We start from the raw sequence: 14182 nt of genomic DNA on the forward strand, positions 1-14182 counted from the left end.
AGCAGGCAACCTGTGCGTTTGGCTTTTGAAACATGTGAAAGAAAGCTGGGTGCTGTGGTGCACACCTGTAATCCAAGCTGCTCAGGAGGATATCTGAGGACAGCCTGGGCAGACAAGTCCAGAACTAATGGCATGGCTCAAGGGTAGAGCACCAGCCTTGAGTGAAAAAGCCAAGCAAGAGCGCTAGGCTCTGAGCTCAAGCCCCAGAACCAGTACCTCCCCCCCAATCACCTCCCCCCCCCACACAGCAGAATGCTCTTGAGCTTTCTTCTGGTGGCCAGACATCAGGAGGCCTAGAACTGAAGGCCAGAATGGGCACAGACAGGGTTGGGTTCAGCCTTTGGGACAAACCCCACAACAGCACTGACATCAGATTTCTCTCCTGTAAAGCAGCCGGTCTGGGGGATGTGGAATGAGGGATCCACGGATTTGTGAGCTGGGAAAAGGTTGGTGTATGTTCCCCCATGCTTTCCCCAGCCATCCAGAAAAGGAAATGGAAGGCCTCATCCAAAGCAAAGGCTGAAGGCACTGGAGAGCTTGCATCTGGGGGGCTGTCTGAGAACACTCCAGAAAGTAATCATTGTTTTCCCGACAAGCGGATCTGAGAGCACTCGAGGCGGCTCGGCGGAGAAAGGCTCCACTCCTGGAGGAGCAGCCTGTGGCACCAGCTCCTAAGGCCTGTCTCCCAGACAGGGACTCAGACCTCTGCTCATTCAGACACACAGAGGGAGAGGCACAGGGCTGGATGGGCCCGGCCTGCAGAGAGCGGCTTTCAACTCGGGAGCTGTGCATTGCTTTACAAATGCTTGGGACACAAGAGTCACAAAAGGGGAGAAAGGAGGCCAGGATTCAGTGACTCACACCTGTCATCCCAGCTACTGAGGAGGTTGAGATCTGAGGATTGTGGTTCAAAGCCAGCCTGGGCAGAAAGTCCCTGAGACACGTATCTCCAATTAACTGGTAAAAAGCCTGCAGGGGATCTGTGACTCAAGTGGTGGAGCACTAACCTTGAGCAAAATAGCTCAGCATCCAGGCCCTGAGTTCAAGCCCCAGGACCAGTACATACGCGCATGTGCACACGCGCGCGCACATGCACACACAGTCTGAATTTTCTCCCAAGGTGGTGGATGCACAGGGCAGGATTTCAGTCGCTCTCCTCCCTTTTCTCCCTGCTTATCTGAATTCCTGCAATACTCCACGTGTTCTTGAATTCATTGTGTCATTTGAAGATGGTAATTTAGTGGAAAAAAAACAAGGTCATTGCCCACAGTGGGGGTGAGGGCTGGCTTCCTCGCTGAGGAAGGGAGAAGGCGGGCAGAGAGCTGAGGATCAGAGCCTGCGGTATGGGGGGGAAATGAGGGATGGAGTCCTCCCTCCAGCCCCCTCCCTAAGCTGCAAGGAACCGGCTGGGCAGCCCGGCAGGCTGGCTTGCTCCGGCTGTGCAGTGCTCAGACAAAGCGAACACACAATCATTCATTATAACTCAATTACAGTGATTAAAGCTGGTGGCATGCAGAGGCTGAAGGGGATGTTGCCAAAAAATTTATACTCCGTGTCACCAGCGGGAGATAACAGCTGACAGGCGCCGCCTCCCCTGCCATCTGCTCCCGCGGCTGCCCTAGGGCCCCGTCGCATGGTGAACCCCCCCCCCACCATGTTTGGTAGAAGAAAGGGGAGTGCCCTGATGGTTCTTATGGAGCTGGGGGCTGGGATGCCCCACATCTGGAATGGGGCTGAGGGGAGACTGGTCTGTCTGGGCTGCGCCCACCATGGGATTCTGAGACTTGGGTTTCCCCAGATGTGGAAACTCAGGCACAGATGAGGAAACTGGTCTGGGGCCTGAGTGGAGCGAGTCTTAGGAAATGTCCCCGTGGATTGCAGAGTTGCAAAAGCAAGGGTGGACAGGTGGGGGCAGAAGGGTTGCCTGTGAAGGTGGGGGTGGGCAGAAGGGTGGGCAGGCGGCTCTCCCACAGCCACTGTGACACCTTAGAGGATGCGCTCACATCCTGTGGTGTGCACCCATCGGCTCTGGCTCCTGATGGTCCAGGCTGGGCCCCAGAGTAGCTGAGGCTGGGAGGTGCAGGGCAGAGGAGAGAGCATTAACCTGAGGTCAGAGGAGGGAGGTATGACCTTCTCATCTCCACTTTATAGCTCAGCCCACCTGGGCATGGAATGCACCAGCTGGGGACCCAGGGAGACGTGGCAGAAATCAGTAGTCGCAGGCTAGAGCAGCCCACCCTGCCCCAGCCACAGAGCCTGGAATTCCCCATGAAGAACTGAAAGTGGAAGCTGTGCAGGGGTGAGGCCTTCCAAGGATGAGACCAGGTGCAGAGAAGAGGCTAGGTGCAGGAGCAAGGCCAAGCAGGGATGAGGCCAAGTAGCTCAAAGCCCTGGGTTCAGTGTCAGGTTTGACTCTAGGCTGGGTGCTGGGTGCTGGGTATTCCTTTCAGTGTGCTAAGTACTGGGAACACAGGGGGTCAATTTCAGGCTGTTGGATTCCTGCCTATACCCATCCATGGAGCTTTTCTTCCAAATCACTGTGTCTCAGTTTCTCCTCCTGGGTTTACTCTGGGTGTCCCCAGTGTGGCACCAGGAAATGAATATTTGGAACCCCAGGGGTCCACAGAGTGGGAATGGTGTTCTCTGTGGCTCTCATCAAGCCCAACCCTGGAGTCCCCACCACCACCACCACCACCACCACTCTCACGCTGGCTTATCTCTCTCGGTCAGCGAAAGAAGAACTCAAGGCTCAGCTGGCGGCAACTGCTTCCGTGGGTTTTTACCAGAGGGCATCTCGGTTAAGCTAAGTGCTACCCGCTTTTCATTTAGGAACAGATAGAACATTTCCTTTTAAATATTTATATTTTCTGTCTACAGGAAAGTTATTTAAAGAAAAAAAAAGCCATTAAGTAAAACCCTTGATGGATGGTGAGTTCTAGACCAGAGCAGATGCCATTCGAGGTTGATCTGCAAGTGACTGTGATTCTGTACAAACCAGCTGGGTGGCTGTGCCCGTGTTGAGAGGACGGGACCCCAAACACCCATGCCCAAACACCCATGCCCCAGGGGGAAGCAGAAGCAGGTGAATAAAGGCCCTCAGCAAGAGGGAAACCAGCCTCTCTGTGCAGGGTGAGCAGTAGCAGGCCTGAATGGGCTCTCTCCTTCCCTCTCCCCTGCCTGTCTGTTGATCCACACATACCTGGGCAGCCCAAGCAGCTCAGCACTGAGGATCTTCAAAGGTTTGGGCCTGTCTGTGAAGAAACTAGCTCAGGGCTGCAGGGGCCATGGACTCCAGGAAGAGGGTGTCTGGAAATGCTTATTTCTCAGTGCCCAACTCCTAGCTTGAATGCGGTCCCGGCACAGCCTTCCTGGTGCTTCTCCTTCTCCCCGTTCTGGGGGATCACCTGCTTCCCCTCCACTAATTGCGAACAGCACTGTTCTGTGGTTATTGAAGCAAATGCATCCTAGGGGGTTTCAAAGCGTTTATCTCCTGCCCCATCCCCCCAACTGCTCTGTCAGTATTACTGAATTAATGCATGAGTGAATGGGTTGTTGGAAATAGCTCTGGATGTTGGAGTGTCATGTGGGAATTAGGACACCAGCTCGAAAGAAACTCGGCAAGGCAAAATTCACTTCTGCAAAAAGTTGCATCATAGGCCAAAATTCTGGCAAGCCAGTGCACAGAACAGGCAGTCTGCTCCCCCATTTATCCCTATTGCAACAGTCTCCCCGCCCCCACCTCTGCTCAGATTGGCTGAACTCACATTCATAATCTGTACATGATTGGCTGGTTTGAATAGGGTAGAATGTATTAACATAGGCTATCTTTAATGCAGCAGGCCCCGCCCCTCTGCTCGGATTGGCTGAGTTCAAGTTTACAATCTGCTTGTGACTGGCTAGTTTGAATAGGGTCTTCAAACCAGTTTAAGACACAGCCTTACATTTCAAAAATCCTTCCTGATCCCAAAGTAGCTCTTTCCCTTAACAAGAGCCAAGTCACCAGACCAAAGCAGGAAGTTTGAAGCAACACACTAGGATAGAAAAGAGTTTTCCTGACAGGTGGATAAGCTTGGCTTAAGGTTCTGAGCTGTTTTTCAGATTCTAGTCATTCCACGTTGCTATTTAAGGAACGGAAAGTTCATTGAAAGCATCATCTTTGAGACTCGGTCACTGCCTAGCCAGTGTGTGTGTGTGGTGTGGCAGGTGTTTGGTCAGGAAGCCGTGACAGAGGTGGCCATGAGTCAAGCCGGGTCTCTGTCCTCAGAAAGGTTCCAGCTGAGGGGAGACAGGCAGCAAACAGACAGCAACTAGAGAAGGACTTGAAGTTCACCTTCATCTAGCCAGAAAGCACTCACAATGAAATCTGCTTTGATGCAGATTAGATCAGTGAGATTAAATGGTCAAAACCTGCATTCCAAATTTGAAGTATCAGCAGTTCTTAAGTTATTAATATAAATGCAACCCCATGTGTGGATACACAAGCGCGTGCACGCACACACACACACCCCTCATACACACCTTAGCTTTGCTGCTAGCTTGCAGGAAGCAAGGACAATTCCATTAGCATTAAGCACTCCTAGTACCCAGATTAGGGTCTCTAACTCCTTTCCCAGATTAAAAGGATCTAGGATGCAGAGGCAAAATGGCCGACCAAGGTCCTTACAGAAGACCTGCGGTGATCTTTCAACAGAAAGCAATGATGTTAGCCAAGGTGACAAGGGGGCATTTCAAAAGATTTGAGGGTCATATCAAGGCTCCCCAGTAAGTTGAGAAAGACACTCAACTGACCCTTAGGGGATCCATGTAAATCTGCATGTTCAAAATTATGTCTTAAGGAAAGTCTTGCTGGTCCACTCTTGAAGGTACTAAGGAACTCACTTATTGTCTTTAACTCTGGCGAATACAGCAAATAATAAATAATTCAAGCATATATTGTGTCCTTCCCACCCAGGCCTCTTCAAGGCCACCAGGGCAGAGGGGAACAGAATCTCCACAGAAAGTCGATGGAAAAGAAATAGCACAGACATCAGCTTCTTGTTTTGTCATCCCAATGAGTTCAGCCACTGGCCGAACTCCAGCGTTGTCTGTCTCTGGCTCTCATTTGCCTTTTTGATCTTTATTCCCTCCTGAGTCACTCTCTTCTGCAGTTACCCTGGATTCCAGAAATGGCAAGAGTGACCGATAAACATCTTTATGACAGAACAAATCCCTCCTGGGGACCAGAGTGCATCTTGGGAAGCAGACTGCTCCCCTGGAGACCATGACCAATGTGACCCCTGGCCTGGTCATCTGACCTGCTGTGTCAGCCAGGCAAACCTCCAACCCCAACCACTGTTTCTCCTTCATACAAACTCTTACAAACCACAAATCTGGGGCTCCTGAAGCTCTGCTTTTCACCAAGATGACTGAAGCAGCTCAGGCTCCCTTGTTTGTCCCTGACCTCCGCCCATCTTTGATTGGCATACTGGACTGGATGGCCTTGTCCCATCCCCCAAGGCCCCTGGGACCTGGGGCTTTGCCTCTTGGTAATAAACACTGGGAAACCAGCTAGGAGAAAGCACACTTTGTGACTGTCAGCCACTTACAGCAAGTTAGACCCTAGAAGAAAGACTGAACAATGTGGAATGACTCATTCCAGGAGCGTTTTCTTAGCTCTCAGATCTGGGCCATTATTGGCTACTATTTACCACTAATGAGGCCAAAAAAAAAGGCAGATGGGCACTGGTGGCTCATGCTTATAATCCTAGCTACTCAGGAAGCTGAGATCTGAGGATCACAGTTCGAAGCCAGCAGGAAAGTCTGAGACTCTTGGGGGGGGGAGAGAGAGAGAGAGAGAAAAATTGAACTTACAGACTTTGTAGATCTTGAGCCCCTGTGAGTCTGTCTCCAATAAGGTGCATTAGACCTCATTCTTATTTCTTGGCTGTTTGAAATCTTCTGGGCTCTTCTGGGCTTATCCCATTTGCTTTAGATGGGGGAATTTTGAAATTTCGCAGCAACTGTGGCACCAAATAGTAAGACATGCAAGGTATGTTGAAAGCCAGGGTGTCTGGGAAAGGTCCATTGGAATGCATCTAACAATGGGAGATGCAGTTTGTAATTGCATTAGGAAGCCCTGTGGTGAGGGTTCTCAATGACGGATCTAATCATAGCTAGGGAAAAGATAATACGGTATTACAATTCAGTATAACCTACAAGAAAAGTGGCCCCTGAATGGTTGGCTGTGTTTGTCTCTTACCTTGCAGTAGGAATTCTTGTGTCAAAAATCAGGGAAATGGGCCGAGATGCCTGGTCCCCATCTTTCCAACAATGACAATGATTAAACAATTAACACTCCCCCTCCTGCCTTCTGAGGCACTTGTATGTGTCCTGCATGGATAGAAAAGTCTATGAAACCACATTATCCCAGGGAAGATGGGTGTGGTGATGTACTCCTGTAACCCCAGCAATGGTATAGGAGGTCTAAAATAGGCTCAGGAGCATGCCTGGGTGGGAGGTGAGACCCTATGCTAAAAACAAGATATCAGGGCTGGAGGCCTAGCTCAGCAAGCATGAGGCCCTGAGTTCAAACCCCAGTACTGCCAAAAACAAAATCCTTTTCTGCCTTCCCACCATTACTTTTTCCGCTTTATTTTGGGAGCAATTGGCCAGATCTAGTTTGCTGGGGACCCTAGCAGCCCCTGAGTTGAACGAATGGTTGAAGGAATCTGCATAATGATGATCAGTGACCTCTAACAGACAAAAGGAGAAACATTTAATACTGTGTGCTTCCTAATGAATCGAGGGTGTATTCTTGCCAGCCCCCCAAATCAAGCCTGGATCTAATCAAGCTCTAGGATCTAACCACAATTTAGCAATCAGCTGAATTCAGGTTATGTGGAGCTCTAAGGATGTATAATTTGGTTTCTTCAATAAATAAATGTGGTGTGTGTGTGGATGTGTGTGTGGATGAGAGAAAGAGAGAGAGAGGGAGAGGGAGGGAGAGTGGAAGAAGGGAGGGAGAGAAAGAGAGAGAGAAAGGGAGGGAGAGACAAAAATAGAGGAAAAGAGAAAGAGACGCTATGAGAACATATCAGCTTCATTGCTCTGAATAGACCTTACTTGGCTTCTAATTCAAATAAACTTTCTTTTTTTTAATGGGACAAGAGGGAAAGTTAGAAAACTTAAGACTATAGATTGGATACATGAGGATATTAGAAATTGGTGTTCAGTGGTTTCATGGTGTTAGGGTTGTATTTTCAAGGGAGAGTTTACCTTTTGGTCATAGTAAAGTATTGACTAACCCCGTAATGAAATGTCTAGAATCTATGGACCGGGCAAGAGGAGGTAATACAAGACTCCCCACCTCTGGACTGACAAGTGGTGAAGGCAGCTGCCAAGGGGAATTCATCACCCTGATCTGTCTGCCTTGGATCTGTTTAGCATTTTTCACAATGAAAAGCTAAACACATCTAACCATGCTGTCTCTGTGTGGGGTCTCAGCCCCCTGCAGTCCAACCTCAGCCTCAAGACACCCGGGAAGGCTCAGCTTTCCACCTTCTCTTTTGGTCTTTATTAGGGACAATTAAATGTACCAGAGTTTAGCTGCCATTTTCTATACACGTATATAAGTACTTTGACCAAATTCAACCTCCCTCCCTCCCTTCCTTTTTTGTGCTGGTCCTAGAGCTTGAACTGAGGTCCTGGACCCTCAGAGTTTCTTTTGCTCAAGGATAGTCCTCTACTTACCACTTGTGAGACAAACCTCTCCCCTCAACACACACACACACACACACACACACACACACACACACACACAAAACAAAAAAACAAGCAGTTGGGTACTGATGGCTCATACCTATAATCCTAGCTACTCAGGAGGCTGAGGATCATGGTTCAAAGCCAGCCCAAGTAGGAAAGTCCATGAGATTCTTCTCTCTAATCAACTACCAGAAAACTGGAATTGGCACTGTGGTTCAAGGTGGTAGAGCACTAGCCTTGAGCAAAAGAGCTCAGGGATAGCACCTAGGCCAGCCCTGAGGTCAAGCCCCATGACAAAAACAAACAAAAATGAATTTGAGCAGACTTTTTAGATTGAGCCCCTGTGGGTTGAACTACATACAGCTCTACTTCCAGCTTTCCCTCCCTCCCTCCCTCCCTTCCTCCCTCTCCCCCTCCCTTCCTACTATCCTTCCTTCCTTCCCTCTCTCTTTCCCTCTCTCCCTCTCTTTCTTTGTGAACTCAGGGTCTGGGCACCATCCCTAAGTTTTTTTTTTTTGCTCAAGGCCAGCACTCTCTTGGGCCACAGCTACCTTACCAGCTTTTTTGGTGGTTAATTAAAGAGTCTCACAGGCTTTCCTGCCTGGACTCACTTTGAACCAGAATCTTCAGATCTCAGGCCCCTGAGAAGCTGGGATTACAGAATGAACCATCAGTTTGGCTCATGTCACCTTATCATTTCTTTTTTGGACGAGGTTCTACATTTTAGCAAACACACTTGTCAATGTCACACAATATAACGATCTTTAGTTCTGTTCATTTTCTTACTAATGACACTCATCCTTTACTTCTAAAGGATATTCTATTGTGCAAATGCACTGCATTGTTTGTTTGTTTTATCCAGTCATTAGTTTGGGGCACCTAGGCTGATTCCAGTTGGGCTGTGTTTTGTGCTGCAGTGAACATGGGTGTGCAAGCATCTCTATTGTGCACAACTCCCATTCACAATATCCATTTTGGATGTGGGCCCAAGCACGCCACTGCCCAGCCCTACACCAGTGTCCACTGCGAATGAGTCATTCACATTCCCACCAACAACATGAGGGCCTTCCCCACCTGTCCTGCCAGATCTGCTGTTGTCCTCTTGTTGATGGCCATTCCAGAGTTCTGGTCTGCACTTCCTTTAAGCCTAAGGATGGAGGAACATTTTCTCCTATAGTTATCTGCCATTTGTAGTTCTTCAAAGAACTAGTTGTTCCATTTGCCCACTTATTCATTGGTTCTTGGTTCTTTTTTTTTGTGTGTGTAAGCTCTTTGTATACTTTGCATATTAATCTTGTTTGATGAATGGCTGGCAAAGGTTTTCTCTTATTCTTTGGGCTGTGTCTTTTCTTGGATGCATAGAAGCTGTTTGATACAATGCAATCCCATTTGCCATTGGCTCTCATTTCCTGAGCAACTGCATCCTATTTGTAGGGGTGGGAAGAGCCAGGACTGGATTTGGGGAGGTCCTGTGGCATGCATGGCCCAGGTGGTGCCATGGCTCAGGTAAAGCCGTGGTTGGTGAGTCTTGTTCTTTGCCATTGGGCTTGTCACCTCCTACCCACTTTTGTCTCAAAGAATCCCAGTAGAGGGACTCCTGATTGAGTCTTAATCGTGCTGGCTTGCTTTTCTTTTCCTCAAAATCTTTATGAAGATTTCCCAGGCCGGTGCTAGTGGCTCACATGCCTGTCATCCTAGCTATTCTGAGGATCACAGTTCAAAGCCAGCCTGGGCAGGAAAAGTCCATGAGGCTTTTATCTTTAATAAACTATCCCCCCCCAAAAAAAAAGCCCGAAGTGGAGCTGTGGTGCAAGTGGTAGAACTCTAGGCCCGAATTAAAAAGCTCAGGGACAGTGCCTAGGCCTCGAGTTCAAGTTCCAAGACTGGCCCAGAAAAGAAGCTGGGTGCTGGTGGCACCTAGCTACTTAGGAGGCTGAGGATCTGAGGATCATGGTTCAAAGCCAGCCTGGGCAGGAAAATCCAAAAGACTCTTACTTCCAATTAATCACAGAAAGAGCCGGAAGTGGGGCTGTCGCTTAAGTGGTGGAATGCTAGCCTTGAGCAAAAGGAGCCTAGAGACAGTGATCAGGCCGAGTTAAAGCCTCAGGACTGACATTGGGCAATCAGCATTTTCAAGCTCTTGACTTCCCCGTCAGAGGATGCTGAGGGCGGGGAGGAGGGGGACCATGGCTGGCAGTGGTTGGGGCAGGGAGATTGGGGGAAGGCACTGCGAGGCGCCTGTGCCAGAGGCCTGGTGAGCTTGGGTGAGGACAATAGGACCTGTGCCCCCTGCGAGGTTCTTGCTCTCCAGCTTCTGAGGTGCTGCCGCAGACATGGGGAGAGACTGCAGCCTTGTGAACTCAGACGCACCTGCAAGAGTCCTCACCCCCCCCATGACCTTGTGAACATGCAGGACACAACCGCAGGGGTGTGTTCACCCCTTCCCCACCCACTGGGAACCCAGGAGCCCCAACTTCAACAAGCCACTGCCCTAATGGGCAGCCCCAGCCCTGGCACACTGGCCTATAGCCCTGGCTGGAGAATGGGGAGGCCAAAGGCTGTGGCCTCAGGTGGGTGTCCTCCCAAGTCTGGTCCCCTCGCCACCTTAAAGGACTCTCTGAGCCAACAGCTGCCCCAAGACCAGCATGAAGGCTGTGTTTCAATTCTCATTGTTTCCTGTCAAGGCAACTGCTTGGGATGACCAGTATAGACAAGGGGGTGGAAGGCATCACCAGGGGCAAAGTGCCAGAGCAGGGGAGCCAGCCCCAAGTTTCTGCGACCTCCAAACTTCCCCCCTCCCCCCACCCCACTCCCTGCTGCACGGTGATTGGACTGGACAGGTACTGTGGGCTAGCTCAGGCCCGGGAAGCCCTGCCCTCCCCTCCTCAGCCCTGCACCATGGGGCTTGGCAGGGAAGAACTTGTCTCATGGCCATGGTGAGAGAGGGAGGCTTTGGGGCTCCCTGATACCAGGCTGGGAAAGGGGCGGGGTGGGGGGGGCAAGGAGAGAAAGGCAATTAAAACACAACCACCAAGACAACCTTTTAAATAGCAACTTTTAAAAATATAAAAACAGCTCATTACAACGACTTTTTTTTTTTTCTTTTCAGGAATAATGTTCTCCTACCCTCGCCCTTCCTTCTAGAGTCTTCACAAGGGATCCAGGGTGACAGCATGGCAGAGTCCGGATGCCCCACGCCCTCCTCACCCAGGCTGGCTCCAGTCCGCACTGAGTCTCGGTGCTGCCTGCTGGGCACAGCGGCTCAGCCCTGAGCACCACAGGTGGGCAGGGCAGGTTCCCAGATGCCCTTTCTTCCTTCTCGCCAGACCAAACCCCCACTATAAAACAATCCATAAAAATGCGGTATAAAAATTCTCTTCCATATGCTACATCCGTGGAGACCCACCATTGGGACAAACACACCCTTTAACTTCTCTTAAGAAAACAAAACAAAACCAGACCCAAACACAAACCAACAGAATCCCAACACTTCACATTCGGTGTTACCAAGCGGTACTGGCATCTGGTGTCACCTGCCTGTGACCACGAGAGAGATGAAAGCTGCAAGGGTCCAGGCTGTGTCCCCCACATTGCAGCCTAAGAGGTGATGGGCGGGGGTGGGGGAGAGGGGGCGCGGTCATCTTGAAGACCCACAATCCAGGGGTTTCTCCTCCTCAAGGGATAGCAAAGGCAGGCAAGGGGAGAAGGCATTTTGTAAAAGGACATCACTTCTAATTCTTTTTGTTTTTTATTCAAAAAGTAAAAGAAAAAAAAAAAACAACAACGAAACAAGAAAGCACCCGCACCAGTTGCAGTTTCCTCTGGCAGCTCCCTGAGCTGAGTTACTAGAAGTTTCTCTCTCTCCTGTGGTCCTTTTTCAGGCTGCCCTGTTAGAACCATCTCTCTTACCACAATGACTGGATATGCACCAAAGAGAAATATGGACCCAGGACAGAGAGGTGGGGGGGGGGAGACAAAGAGAAAGAGAGTAAGGGCGGGGGGAGGGAGGAGACAGAGAGACAAAGACAGGCCGGAAAGGCTGGAGGTGGACAGCACACAGATGTTAAGGAGAAGCCCAGCTGCGGCCAGGCCCGCCCATCTCAGCACTGTCTGTCAATCACTCATCCGGACATGCGTGGATGCCATGAGTCATATCAAGGCAGGCTGCCCCCCAGACTCAGGACTTTTCTCCCTACTGCCTCCCTCTGCCTGTTGCTCTCCGGCCCCAACTACCTTTCTGAGATGGGAACTTCTGTTTTTAAAAGAGAAAGAAGAGAGAGAGAGAGAGAGAAGAAAAGCCACCATGAGAGTGGGCTACAAATACAGCAGGCAACAGAGGCACGAGCTTCTGGCGGGGCCCCCCCTCCCCCGGCCACGCGGCACTAGGAGTCTGTGTCTGTTATTTACATTTTCACAAGCCTGTGCTCTGTACAGTGGGGAACAAGATCCTCCCCTTCCTCCCTCCCCCCACAGCACTGTGGTCAGCTCCAGTGTCCTGGACCCCAGGGTCAGTAGAAAGGGGGAGGAAGAGACAGAGACGCATGAGGGTGTCTGTGGGGAACTGGAGCCAAGGCCTCCAAAATAAATCTATTTGTAGCATCTGCCAGCACTGTTAAGGGGAAGAGGAGAAAATCCTGCAGCCAGGCGCCCAGGCCCACGTGGGGTGCATGCCTCTCTGCCTGCCGGCGCACCCCAAACTTGCCGCTCACGGCATCTTCAGTCCCTGCCAGAGCCACGCTTGTGTCTCCCAGAGTCAGAGTCCTTGTTCAGTAGATGACCTCATAAACTGTGGCCTTCTTGTCACCAGAGCCTGTTACAATGTATTTGTCATCTGCCGAAATGTCACAGCTCAACACGGAGGAGGATTCTTTCGACTGTTGGAGGGAGACAGAGAGAGAGGAGAAATTCATTCTCCATGTCCTCCACGGCCCAGCAGCAGCTCAGTCCTGGGGCCCCGCCCCCACCAAACCAACTAGGGACGAGAGGGGAAAGGGGGGATTGTAGTTCAAGCTCCCCTGAAAAAAAGGTTGATTTCAACAGAAAATAGTTCCTCGCCAGGCCCCATTTACAAACAAGAAGCTACAGTCTGAGCTATAGCAGCATCAGGTGCTCCATGTCAGCCTTGTAAGTCAGGACGGATACCCGGGCTCAGAAAGGGACATGTGTGACATACAGGACACCCGACATGTCAGTGCTAAGGAGCTCCTGGATGAGCATGCGTGTACATGTGTGTCAGTGTATGTATATGAGAGGAAACAGTGGTATATGCTCCCCCACCCCGCCAATCATGTCAGTAGCCACGCCCCCTCCTGTTCGTCCTCACTCTGAACCACCAATCAGAACATGCGGCCTGGCAGTGAAGCCTCTCTGGACACTTAGGTGCCAGGCCTACCTTCCACAGGGCCTAAAGAGCCCTTGTGTGACCTTGCCCTTGCTTTCCTGAGGCTCTTAGGGGTCAGAGGCCATCAGCAAAATACAGCATGTCATGCTACAGCCCTCCCCCCTCCCCCCGCAAAGCCCTCCCTGGATGACCCATTCTTGGCCTCCATCATGTAAGCAGAGAAGGGGTCCAGGCAGGTCTGCTCTCCAGCCCTAACCCCAGGGACTACATCCTAAAGGAAGTGGGGTGCGTGATGACAGGTGGGTGGGGAGCAGGGTGGCAGGTGGACGGGGTGCCGGCGCACCTGGAAGATGCTGGCCCCGTACGGTGTCCGCCAGGCGTTGAGGAGGTTGTCTTTCCCAGTGCTCACGAACCATTTGCCTGCAGACAGAGCAGAGCCCGCTTAGGCCTCGGCCCTGGCCCTCTACAGCAGTACAGGCCCTAGACTCGGCTGCCACAAATGCCTGAGGCTGGCTGTGGGGCTTACTGTGGTGCTCCACTTGCTTTTTACCAGTGAGACAGGTGGACACTCAAGAGAATGCTTTTGTCTCCCATACAGGGGAGGTGCAGAAGGGCCGGGATGGGAAAAGACAAGACCTGCACTTCACACTCCCAGCTGGCAACATCAGAAATGGCGCATCCCAGCTGGGGACGGTAATGGGCAGACACCTTTCCTCCAGGTGGGGGTGCGCGGCAGGGCCCTGGGTTACCAGGCCAGCGCCTCCCTCCCCCAAACCACGTGAAGGGCCCCAGTGGGTGCTCTTCTCAGCAACAGAGAAAAACCTACTGGGATTCAGGGAGGGAGAGCCACGCTTGTGCCTTTAAAGGTGGTAGAAGGGGAGCAGGCTGCCAGATGGCAAGACCTGCGGCCCTGAGCCCTCCAGCCCCCTGCCCGCCCCCTGCTCCCAGTTACCCAGGATGGGCTCTAGTCAGTGTCCTGAGAGCCCAGTGCCCCTGGGGTGATAGGCGTGTGTGTGTACACACATGCACAAGATCCACGGGGCCAATCACTCCTGATTCCTCACTACACTGCTACCAGGGGGTCCCGGCCCACTCCCCATA

General features: G+C 51.2%; 1 protein-coding gene across 13 annotated transcripts in view; it reads right to left on the bottom strand.

Annotated features, from left to right (window-relative positions):
- Nucleotides 1-10808: 10808 nt before the first annotated feature.
- Nucleotides 10809-14182, bottom strand: part of Tle3 (transducin-like enhancer of split 3) — a 38485-nt gene continuing 35111 nt past the window's right edge. For all 13 annotated transcript variants that reach the window (XM_013012102.1, XM_013012096.1, XM_013012091.1 and 10 more), the window contains exons 19-20: nt 13425-13501; nt 10809-12614 (exon numbers count right to left, since the gene is read on the bottom strand). In XM_013012102.1, coding sequence (XP_012867556.1) covers nt 12507-12614; nt 13425-13501 — 185 coding nt within the window. In that variant the 3' untranslated portion in view covers nt 10809-12506. The remainder of the gene's footprint in view (nt 12615-13424; nt 13502-14182) is intronic.

This window comes from Dipodomys ordii, unplaced genomic scaffold, assembly GCF_000151885.1.
Source record: "Dipodomys ordii isolate 6190 unplaced genomic scaffold, Dord_2.0 Scaffold15, whole genome shotgun sequence".
Classification (NCBI taxonomy): Eukaryota; Metazoa; Chordata; class Mammalia; order Rodentia; family Heteromyidae; genus Dipodomys; species Dipodomys ordii.